Raw genomic sequence first — 12,896 nt, 5'->3', positions numbered from 1 at the left:
GAAACTAGACTGGTCTCCAATGTGTGTTTAACCAACGTGGGTGTCCAACGTTTTAACCATTACGTTACCACATCATAACCATTAACATTTACAGTAATTTCTCATTGAAACCCACTAAATTCCCGTTGTTTTCAATATGGAGTTTGTCCAAAATCGTCGATTCGGAATGAGAAATTTTGATCGCTTTAAACGAGAATTTTGAATGCGATATTCACTTAAACGGAATGAGATTTCATGGCTATTTTGAATTGGACTAGTTCCTGCAGGGTACAAACGAATGTAATGTGCATGTAATACTGCTAGTTATGGGCGCGGCCATTTCTGGGGCAACATGCATGTCAAAATTCGCAATGATGTGCGAACGGGTCCTGTCCTGAAGGCATTGTGCTTGTCGTGCACCGCTAATATGTATAAGATAGCGCATTTTTGCAGTTTAAGAGCGTGCACTGAGCGTGCACTGAGTTTAAGAGTGTGTAAGAACTGCAGATCAGTTTAAGAGCGTGTTGTCAGAGAGTTCATTGATACTAAATCCCAAATATTAGCCTCAAGCACCACCCTATGGATGCATGTCGTGGGCGTTCTACTGCACTGAAGAAGCTCAAACTTTAAACGTATTTTCTAGTAGGACCATGCCACCTACCGACTGACGCAAAATTGAGGATTTGGTGAATACTGGGCAAATTACTGCATCCTGTAACGAAAACGCAATTTTGCAGGTGTGAAGTTCATAAGGACTGGCTCCAAATAAAAAATAGTGAGCTCTTTTCTCAGTGATATAGGTGTAGTAAAAATCGTATAATTACGAAAATGCTTGAAAAGTGAATACGTATTTCTGTGAGAAACACACACATACATGCACATACACATTTTCACCGCGATAACAAGCAGGGCATCCTTGACATAGAACTGTACCAAAATACTTAATTTATGCGTGGAGAAAAGATTACAAAAGTATTTTTTGTTAAACTGGATAATTTTTTTTTCGGAAGCATACTTGCGACGATGCCTTCGCCGCGCGGTGACCGAGTATGAGCGCACCTTGCTCCTGCTCACCTCGAAAAACGTTGTATAAAACAGAAATTATTGCAACAGAAATGCTGGAGACTGTTCTCAACATTAAAGAGCGATTTCCCTATTGACCTTTTTCGACCGTCTCAATGTGGGGGCCGCAGAGGTCTCATGCTCGCTTTACGCCTGTTTTCCATTTTCCTCTTTCTGCGGCTATTATTTGGGATTTGGTATATGTCAGTGTTGTGGTATGTCGGTATCGGCGATGGTCGAGTAGTATTGCTGGATCACTAGGCGTGGATTGTACCAGGTAGCATCAGATGCTATGCATCAATGCGTTGGCAAAAATTCTTCAAACGTGGTAAGGAGCGCAAAATGATACACAGACATGAAAGGATAACATGCGTTCTTTCAACGTGACCAACACGCTCTACCCGTGCTCCCCCGTACGACAGAAAAACCACACACTTTGCATATGGCAAATGCTAAATGTTAAATGGTGACCACCATATGTCACCATGGTGAAGCCATTCACACCAACCCTTCCACGACAATGTCCGTACGGCTCAAGGTTGGACTGTATGACTATATGCAGGTGCCTAACTTGGGTTGTAGCTGTTACGCGTGTGTTGACGCTCGCGCTGATTCTAACCATGACTCCTATGAAATGCTTGTCGGAGTGCATGTGAGATGGAAAGGGGACCAGCTCCGGTGGGGCAGCGGTAACGCGTGCGCCTGGAGACTGGGAGGTCCGCGGTTCGAATCCGCGGGCCGGCTGTGCCGTCTGGGGTTTTTCCTGGGTTTCCCTCAGATGTGTAATAGGCGTATGCCGGCACAGTTCCCCTGAAGTCGGCCCATGGACGCAGCTATCCTCCCCCCGAGCGGATTCCGCTCGGTCTTCCACTTCACCCTTTCCTCTCCTCCTCTCCACCACCTTCCCCTTCCCGAGAAACATGCCGCCTAATCAGGCAGGCAGACCTCTCGGTTCCTCCCAAACGACACTCCTCCTCCTCCTCCGAGATGGAAAGGTAGTATTCTAACATAAGCAAACCGAAGGGCGTGATCATCATTTTCGTTTTTGTATGTGGCAGTTCACGCTTTCGTACATATGTAGAATAATTGAGAGTACAGTCAACCCTCGATTTATGAACACCCTTCGTCTCTCGAAAAATCGTTCATAAATCGAGGGATTCGTAAGTCGAGGTGCAAGATGCGCGGAAGAGAAATGGGCTGAAACACAACAGGAAATGCAGTAGTTTATGCTTATTTCTGCTTATTTCCACATTCACCGTGAATCCAATCGAGGACAGCATTCATATTAGCTGAGGAGTGAGACTGTTTCCAATGGCAAACATCCAGTTTGTGACCGGCTTTTAGAGCTGATCGCTTTCGCTTGGAGCCACTAAGTGTTTCATCTTCTATATATGATCGAAACCGACAGCCGTCACCCGGGAAGTCAAATTTTTCCACTCACAAAATAGGTGAGTCACCTCTGGTAATTCTTGTGACTCTGGGACACTGCGCAGCTGCTTGACCATCATTTGTTCATATTTATTGACGCAAACCCAGTACTTCTCCGTGCGTCAACAATCCCGTTCATAAATCGAGGTCAGAACACATATGTTGTTGCAGTTTGGTTTCTTGTGACGCCGTTCATAAACCGAGGGAATTCGTAAATTGACAGTTCATAAAACGAGGGTTAACTGTATATTTGCACGTAAGATGGTTCTGAAGTTTTGGACAGTCGCCATTGATGGTGACAAAGTTGGTTGGTTCATTCCGGAAGTGTTAATAATTTCATAGCGATGATACGGAATATTTCAAGGCAGATATTTTATACAACGAAGCTCGGAGTACATGGCGCGCAACGTCATGGAAAGCCACGTGAGCGATAGGTTCCGTTTGTACCCAAGCCTAGCATTATTTAGTCTCGGGACTCTTGATGTACATACTACTGCCGACAATAAGAGTTGTGTCGTCTGAGACAGCCTCAGTGACAAAGCGTTTTGGTGTGAGAACTCCTCTATGAATTCATATGTCTTTCTGCATTGTCGAAAATATCGAATTGCGAAAACATCGAAAACATCAGCGGCAAACATGGTCAAGTCCAAGATACTGCATGTGCCGAAGAAACTCTGACCTCGTTTTGCGTACTAGCACTATTGAAACCTTGCCTTATGGAGACAAGCGTGTGGTCCCGCTGTGTGGCGTAGTTCTGGGAGCATGCTCCTTCATCTTTGCCACCTTTGATGATGTTATCCATACGGCCTGTCGTTTCATGCAGCCTTTATCTTTCGATGGAACTTTGAAGACGATGATGCTCTGGAAGTCCTGAATAGTGGATGCACAAACAGGTATCGTCCTAGCGATGTCACGAACGTGACGACTTTGGAGCTTTCCGTGAGTGAGGCTTTCTCCAACAACCTCTGCTTGCTGTGCACTTGCTGGAGAGCACAATATATTCGATTTTACTCAGCTTCTTCCTAACTATCAGGCACTGCGTAGCTGCATACCTTCATGTGTTTCTTTATGCCTACTACGAAGTCTCACGGAGTGAAGTACGCCTTTTAGCAGCAGCGGTGGGGTCGACGTGCGACAGACGACAGAGCACACGCTGAACAAGTACTACCCAACTTGCGGCTCCAGATACTAGCGGTTGGCGACCATCAGCCCCTCTTATCAGATCTGAATGGCTTCACCACAAGCGACATCAGTTTGTGATCCGGGCACTGAAAATATTGCTCCGCCTTCTTCAGTCCGATTCGGCGCCGTTAGAAACATTTCCGTCGATCTCCCACGCATGGAATGTCACAGCTGACGTCGATACTCTGCTAATACCTTTCAGATCTCATAGCCCCATACTCTCCTGTGCTTAACGTGAATTACCTCGTTTAGGATGCGTCAAACTAGTCGAACAGCCCCATACTAGTTTACCATACGTCACATTAGTTTCGGACACTACCAAGTCCCAGTATGTTGTAGAGGCTCTTCTGCCATTGACCACCGCCGATGTTCGTGACATTCATTTGCTTAGAAGAACTTGGTAACCGTCGTCCCACGCAACACCTCCGTCATTTGCCGTGCCATGCCTTCTCTGGCACACAGCTGTTACAATTTACTTCGTGATCTTCAACAAACATTTGGTTGACCAGCCTCCCCGCTCAATTGACGGTATGCAAAACCTAGTGCCATCTGGTAGCACTCACGGAATCCTACCGGCATTCCGCCGTGCCTGAGGCGCCCTACCCGGCCCGAGTCATGCACACGAGTGTCGTACAACAGTTCTATCAGCCGTCCGTAACTCCCTATAGAGCCCATACTATAAGGCAATTCACGCAACACTGGGCACGACCAATGACAATGCAGCGATTACTCCCTCAATCTTCCAACCAGAAGTATTTCAGTCCGGGTCACAGCATGACCGGACCTGGCTCTTGCTGACTTCTGCTTTCCATACTGCCGTATGCCATGCTGCCTTGGGCTTGGCCGGTCCCGGCTACCACTGATTTATAGCTTTCATGAACTCCGTAATGTTATCATGTGATTCCATAACAACTCTCAAACGTGTTGTAATAATAATAACTTTATTTTTGTTTAGATACCCAAAAACAACCACTAGGGACTTCTTATTGGTGCACCACAAGATGTTATACATGAAAAACTAAGACATTCAAATAGACAAAAAGGCAACAAAGTTGACAGTGAAACATCGTAGCTAAAAAACAATGACTTGTAAGAAACGCATGAGAAGGAGCGAAAATGTCAAGGTCATAATGTTGCGACGCGGAGTTCAGGATTAGTTGTAAACGGTTGACTGGATGAAGGTTTTGCAAAAGAGTGAGGATAAAAAGAAGAGGAGACCTCAGAGAACGTGAGGGCACTCGGAAGTTGATGCTCGATAGTAATTCGGGGCAATCAATGACAGCATGTACGAGCTTATATAAGAAATGACAGTCACGAATCGTTCTGCGAATGTGGGGATAGCAAGTTTGTTCAGAATATGATCGTAGTTGTAGTAAGTGCTGCAACGAAGATGACGAAGATGAAAAACAGAGATGAAGCGCCGCCGAACGTTTTCTACTTCAGCGGTCTGAGTGATATTTAGGCAGTTCCGGGCCACTGATGCAAATTCAAGAGGAGGGAGCGCAGTAAAGAAGAATTAGCGAAAGTAACAGTATGGATCCCGAAAGTTTTTAGTGATCCGCGAGATGATGCCGAGTTTACGCATCGCAGAGGTGCACAACTGAGCTACGTGCGTGTGGAAAGTTAAAGAGCTGTCAAGGTGAAGGCAAGAGTTTTTAATGGACGCTTCACGTCTAATATGAACAGAATCGAGGGAGTAAGTATAATGACATGGATGCGGCTTTCTAGTGAAAGAGATGACGGCGGTTTAGGAATGTTTAGGTTAAGCAAATTGTTTGAGGACAAACGATGGCTCCGTGAAATGTCATTTTGCAGAGCGATACAGTCAGTGTAAGGAACAGAAATTTATTTGAGTCATTATACTGACACAATCGCCTGGCAGGTTGAGGCATTCGAATGCACTGAGCGTACTGAGTCCATTGCCTAGTACTTCCTGGCACACAGGAAATAAGTTCAAACTTGCAAAACATGCATATCGACACAGCCTATTCTCAACAACGAACAACTGTCACATTCTTGCGCACACTCTCTTGATGAGCATGCCCCTGCCTGCTATACCTCTAACATAAAATAACGCTGCTTCATGAATCCTATTTTCTTGTCACCGCTATGCAAATCTGACGGCGTTCGAACGTGTTCATCGAGCCAGAATCCACGACAACACTTCACTTTGAAATCCAGTGGGGCTGTTCTTAGACTGATGCTTGTGTCGAGAAACAGTACGCACGATCAAAGACATTGGATAAGACGGCGAACGCACATGCCTCCCAACTAAAGACAACGCCGACCCGACGTTCACCGTTCAAATTTCAAATGAAACCGCCGAGAGAGCAAGGTATATCTAAACAGGTAGAGCAACTCCCATGGGCCCCTGTGTCTTCAGAATGCGCCGACTACTACCATTGTAAATAAATGACGTCAGAGATGACGTCAGCAGTATGAAGTAGTGCATAATTAGCCATGGCACGTTTACATTCGCGCCCTTTGTTTGCGGTGTATTCCTTTTCCTCACCCAGGCAACAACATCACACGCGAACACAGAAAAATAAATCATATCAGATTTAATTAAAAATATCAATTCGAAATACATACAGTTATCACAGATTTGGACAACTCCAAACAGAAGGGCATCGTGATGCCCACACAAAAATTAGGAAGGTTCACTTAAGGTCCATTTCTCACCTAGAGCTACACGTACACGTAGTGATTAGACGTTTGCATTTATTCAATGAGTGGCCATTATAGGTACATTGCAGCAAAATATGACATCGTTGGTGCACAGCTGATTCCTGCTAATACTCACGCTATCATGGCCGCTCCTCCCATGACGAAATTTTATTTCGCGGGGCAAGCAACAGGGGATGCATTGTATTCATCTGTTCACACGTGTAAATCTTGGTCTACAGCTTCGAGATGTGAACGTCGCTTACTGTTTAACCCAAAAAGTGTACGGACTCCGTATTACAATGCACGGGTGCAGAGATGCATCGATAAACACGCCCACTGTGACACATGCGCAAAGGGAGCAGGACACGGAAATGTACTCGGGTGGTAGATTATTTCGTATATGTGCACGAGTGGGGCAACAGAAAGTTTTTTCTACATTAAAATTATGAATAACCTATTAGTACACACACAAGCCATGCCCATGTTGTAAAGTTTTGTTTTGTTTACGATCGTACCTCTACTACCAACACCCAGGATCGCTCGCGCCTCATGCTGGTAGCTTTGCCGATGGGTCTGATTTGGTACTTTCGCTTGTTTTCGCTACCAGTTTAGATATGCTTTGGAGAGAGTACGCAGCAAGCAGGCGAGGAAGCGCGAAGTGCCGTTTTCAAGTTCCGGCAACCAGTCCGAACACGCGTGTGGCGTCCGACCAATGGAGAAGCACGGATTGCTCCGTACCCAGTAACACGCATTTTGACACAGATTTTGCCAGAGCTGTGGGGGGCTAGTTCTATCGCGTTTCATGCTTCACACGTATGCTGTTCCACTATCTTATTTGCGATGAGACGAGGGTGTTTCCAAAGGCAATGAAAATCACGTAAGAGAGCTTCAAATGCAGTATTGGTTATTGCATGGAAAGCACTGAGCGCAATGATTTCAATTTTGGGCAAGAAAATTACGTTAACCCAGTGCTACGCTGCTTTGTTATCCCATCTATGGAAAAATTTATGCAGAAATGTTATTTTTCATGCATTTCATGTGACTGTTTACCAGACAGATAGTCCGCCTCAGATATGTCCCTCAGACGGTGCACTCTGGTTTTTTCCAGAACCGCAAAAAAATAAGGGTTCGATCCGGGTTCGGGTTCGCGATGCTTTGATTTTGTTCCGGTTGGATTCCGGTGAGGCGAAGCAAAAACTTTAACTGTTTGGCAAACCGGTTTGTAGGACAAACCGACAACACACTTGACAATGCCAGTTACATAAACCGCCTCCACACAGTCATGGAGCCGCTGTACCCTTATCCTTCCCGTGCCTCTCAAACCGGGCCGTGACACATTCTTCCAAGCCTCGAAACTGCCCCGCACGTTTTCATACGACCAGATTCACTGGAGAAGCCACCGCACGACGGTTACTTCTGAGTTGCAGCACTTGTACACAACCGTTACTTCTGAGCCCTAGCCCTGATCCCAGCCCCTAGACCCTAGCCCAGGGTCTGATGGGCACTTCCGCTTACCCGAGGTGGGACTGCTGTAGCGGCGACCATAAGATCTATTGAGATAGATAACTAGGAGAACCAGCCGAACCAACGTCGCTCGAACTGCAGCACCATCTGTACCGGCGGCCACGGTTGAATACCGTTTGCGGCCCTTCTCGTTCAATAATCCGTAGTGGCTACACGACAGCTGGTTGAGATTCGATGACGACGGATGAGAGCCCGAAAAATTCAGATAAGCAACGGTCGAGTGAGCTGGCGAACGATTTCACATTAAACATGTTGGCTGGCTACGGGTCAGCATTTCCACTCCAACCAGACTTATTCCGCAAGGCTACGACCGCGGTACGTACGCCGACAGATCGCTTCGTAAATTAATGTCATCCTCGCAGTTGAACAGTGAAGGCAAAGGTTGAGGTGTTAGAGTTATTCGGTGCGCTACAGTAGTCGCCTCGTCTTCGCAAGTGACACCTCAGCTGCTAATGATATTCAGTTCCTACATAGCCGATTTCATACTTATTTCGTAACACAGAGTTGCGAAGCATGAGTTTGATAGAAAGGTGTAACACCAAGCGCGCCGCGATTTGAGCCAGTTATCTACAATAAATGCTGGGTCCATTAAAGAGAGAGGCCGAAACATTTAGATAACGACACTGGACAATGTGCAGCAATAAGTGCCACATTAAGGATATCCTGTGTTAGCGAAAACTTATCCCAACGAATATCTGAGCGCGAGCAGAGTCATAGCTGTCATATGGCCGCTGATCAGATGACTTAGACGTGAAATTCACGCGATGAAATAGTGAAGCATGAGACGTATCAGGAGCAGTGCACTCATTTAATTTCATTGACTGCCTTCCGCTGCATGAACTGGTCTCTGATGATATGATGAACAGTGGATCTATCCTCACCTTGACAGTGCGATTACTATATCAGATGTCCTCGCCTTCTCATCTTCAGAAAGGAATTCAGTCAGGTTGAGTGATTCCGACCGCAGGTACTTCTGTTCTTGTTCCCGTGTAAACTGGCACGGTTTGTTTCAGAATATTTCAGTTAAAAAGTGTTACTCATATTGCTCCTACGGTCGTCAATAAATGCTTACCACAGTCGTTCCTACCACAAGGAGCTTTACTGTGCAATTCATGATCACCTTGTTCATATAAAAAGTTGCCTGGAATGAAAGGTGAAGTAAGTTACCCATAGACGCAGCAGATATACAAAGCAGACCAATTTGCGAAGAAAGTGACGAATTCATCGTTCCCTGTAGTGCCATCAGCAGATTCATTGAAGAGCAAAGGTAAAGGGAAAAAGAAGAGGCAGAATTTGAACCATCGCCAATAACACTAACCACCTACCGCCTGAAAGTCACGTAAACGTTTTATAGGAGAGCAACACGACCAACAAAAAACTCGTAAAACAGCTTAATTCTGTTTTTCCCCTTTTTATCTCGTCTTTTTAGGTGACAGCATTACACGAGGCCAGGTCTACTTATGGGCACGAGTAGTCTGCTGCACATAACAGACTAACATTAACATAACAGACATAACACATTTGAAGTTACACTTCCTTGTTGATTTTTTATTCAAACTGGAACGCGAGACTTACCTGTGTCAGGAGACCTTCGGCGTATTTCATGAAGTCGCCGGCCTCCTGAGCTTCTGTGTACGAATGATCTCCCACAAAGTAGATCTGGTACGGCCTCCATTCATCCATAGTCGACGTGTTGCTTTCTTTCACGGGCCACGCATCTAAAAGTAGCAAGCACCCCCAATGCAGCTAACGGTACTTTACACTTCATTATGTTTATTACAAACAACGAACCATCAGCCCTAGGGGCTACACTCATAGTCAATACAATATCCCCATAATAAGGACACTGTCATTTCAGCACGTCAACAAATGTATTTGTTTACAACGTCACTGTGATGATGTCGGTATGATGTTACGATGCCGTCACTATGGTGATCTTGAAGATCTCGAGCATATCCTTCTCCACTGCCCGCACTACCACCCTTTCAGATTCACACTTTCGGTGTCTCTATACCCGGTTTCACCAACACCTGGTTGACCTTGAAACGAGATCAAGCCTTGCCAAAACTTGAAATTCAAACGATATAGTTGGTAACGTGATGAATGTTTCACTAACAACAACTCTTTTTAGTGAAGCGTTAAATTCAAATTAAGGAACCGTTGATCTCGGTTATTAATCGGCGTTGGTGAAACCTGGCCTCTCGCCTTCTCAGTATGTCCAAATTGCTTGGTCCATGGCAAAATCCAGCTCACCAGCGCTCTGCTCTGAAAGCACTTTGAAATTCCTTTGGACATCGTATGGCATCGTTCCTCACACTAAGGCGACTCGTTATACCATTTCACCGCATTAGTGAGTTTTAGTGCATCGTACGCTATCACCTTCGCGCACGTCAGTGATAGCGTGGTGGTTCTGCGCACGGCGCGAGGCCGCCTCTTAAAGGTATGTGCGTGCGTAGAACCACCAACGCTATCCCTTACGTACGCAAGCGTGGTAGTCATCTCAGTCATCTACTTTGCACAGAAGGTATGGTGTAACACCTGGTGGAACAGTGCTTTTCTTTATCTTTTTTCTTTCCTTTTTATTTTTTGTATTCATTACGGGCGTTTTATAAATAAGCTGCAAGACCAGCACACGTGCCAGGTTATCGGACAGGGCGGACGTCTTGCCGGAAAGCGTTTTTAACTACTGAACGAATAATTTACTGAAATTCATCAACTTAGTAACTAGATGGTTTCTGCGCAATACGACATCGCAGAATTGGAGCCAGTAACTATTCAAAAATATCGCCGTTGCGAACACCGCGAGACGCGAACGTACTTTGAGATATAATTTGCCAAATTTTCCCATGCAAATGACCCAAGACCAGAACTACGCACTACTCGCACCTCAAAACAGCGACAGTTATTCCACGTCTGAGAGCAACGTGCAATTGATCCTAATCGTTGGGGTAAGCTCGAGGTGGTGGCTGGCGTTCAGCAGGGCAGCATTTTAGGTCCCTTGCTGTTTTCCATTCGATAACAAATTCTTCATATATGTGATAGCTGGAAGTCTAAAGAATACCAACATTAGACCTTGGGTTCCTGTTGGAGCAGTGTTTAATGTGCGACTGCCGCGGTCAGCTGAGAAACAGCTGATTGCAAGCTGAAGAATGCAGCACGTCACGCGGCTCGTTGTTCATCTTCCGTAACGTCGTCGTCATCCACTACATCCCTCCCTCCTAACGTTGTGAATTTGAAGCGTGCGGGAGATCTCCGACGACGCACAGGATATCTTCTGGTAGGGACAGGGGGCCGACGATCAGGAGACGCCATGGACGACGACGCAGGGAGGTCATCGTGAGGAAGTATCTCAGTTGGGTGCCGGGAGCTGAAGGCAAGACCCACTGGGAGATCTAATCGACCAGTTGGACGGGTTGTGCTCTCGACATCAGCATTTGGCACATCGTCCGCAGAGATTCTTCTCTTCAAGTGATCGGCGTGAACACGGCGGCGCTTCTTACCTTCCACGTCCACGTCGTATATAACATTACCTATGCGTCCCAAGACGACGCCCTTGATCCAGTGATGTTTTTGAGTTGGATCCTTTACCCAGACCTTTTCCATGACTTGGAAATTCCTGGTAGACTTGTTCTGTGTGAGTGGCATGACGACATCGCCACTTTCGCGCCGGGATGGTCGGATCAGGTCTAGAGTCATCCTGAAGAGTCTCTTGTTTAGCAGCTCGCAGGGTGACTTGCCGGTCGACACATGTGGGGTAGCTCTGTATTTCGCGAGAAACGTTCCAACAGGCTCCTCCTCCTTCCCAGCTTGAGCACGACGTAAGGCTTGCTTCAGGGACCTTACGAAGTTTTCAGCTTGTCCGTTGGACTTGGGGTGATAGGGTGGTGTGAGAATGTGACGGATTCCCCGTAGCTCCAAGAAGGATTTGAAATCAGCACTGGTGAACTGTGGGCCATTATCGGTCACCAACTGCTCAGGGGTACCCTGCCGCAGGAAGATTTCTTGGAAGGCCTTCAAGGTGTCAGTCACAGTCTGACGGCGTACTTGGACAACTTCCGGCCACTTGCTATGAGCATCTATAACCACTAGAAAGTGTTTCTTGTCGTACTCCGCAAAACCGGCATGCAGTCTCGTCCAAGGATGTTCTGGCCGTTCCCAACGGTATAGAGGGACTGGTTGAATGTCCTCTGCGGTTGAGGCACAAGATTCACAACTTTTGACTTTGGCTGCGATGTCGTTGTCCAATCCAGGCCACCAAACATACGATCTAGCGAGCATCTTCATTTTGGTGAGTCCTAGATGCCCTTCGTGCAGCACATCCAAGATACTCTTGCGGTACTTCGGAGGAATGACCGTACGCATTCCCAGTAAAATGCAGCCGTGAGAAATCGACAGCTCACTTTCACGGTGTAAGTAAGCACGAAGTTCCGGCTTGTCTTCCCCAGCAGAACGACCTTCTAGTAAGTGATGGGAGAGTTGGGCAAACACCGGGTCCTTTGCCGTCTCTTCTGCGATAGCAGACGCCGTTACAGGAAGCATCGAAATCGCTTCTGTCGAAAGAAGGTTAACATCTTCCACGTTTGCTATGTTGTCAGTCGCTATTGCACGGTCGAAATCATCATCCGGCCCCTGTGCAAGTCTCGACAACCCGTCGGCGTTTCCCATCTGATGAGTTAGCTTATACTGTATGTCGTATGTATAGCCAATCATAATCAATGCCCACCGTTGCAATCTATTAGCTGCAGTGACTGGTATGCCTTTCGTTGGACCGAAAATTGTAGTGAGAGGTTTATGATCCGTATATAGCGTAAACCGTCGTCCCCAGAGATACTGATGGAACTTTTTCAGTCCAAAAATGATGGCTAACGCTTCCTTCTCGATTTGAGCATAATTCCTCTCGGCTGATGATAATGTCTTCGAGGCATGGGCTATCGGCCGCTCCTTTCCGTCGATCTTATGATAAATAACCGCGCCAACTCCTGCTGAAGAGGCGTCCGCTGCCAAACAGATTGGTTTGCGCGGGTCAAAATGGGTTAGAGCGTCGATAGACGTTA

General features: G+C 46.4%; 1 protein-coding gene across 1 annotated transcript in view; it reads right to left on the bottom strand.

Annotated features, from left to right (window-relative positions):
* The window catches only part of LOC135392886 (uncharacterized), a 66,377-nt gene that overhangs the window by 38,194 nt on the left and 15,287 nt on the right, over positions 1–12,896 (bottom strand). Inside the window, exons 3-5 of the mRNA XM_064623553.1 lie at positions 9,418–9,560; positions 8,915–8,983; positions 8,724–8,836 (exon numbers count right to left, since the gene is read on the bottom strand). Of these exons, the coding sequence (XP_064479623.1) occupies positions 8,724–8,836; positions 8,915–8,983; positions 9,418–9,560 (325 nt within the window). The remainder of the gene's footprint in view (positions 1–8,723; positions 8,837–8,914; positions 8,984–9,417; positions 9,561–12,896) is intronic.

This window comes from Ornithodoros turicata, chromosome 4 (genome assembly GCF_037126465.1).
Source record: "Ornithodoros turicata isolate Travis chromosome 4, ASM3712646v1, whole genome shotgun sequence".
NCBI lineage: Eukaryota > Metazoa > Arthropoda > Arachnida > Ixodida > Argasidae > Ornithodoros > Ornithodoros turicata.
This window is presented reverse-complemented; position numbering and strand designations above follow the sequence as displayed.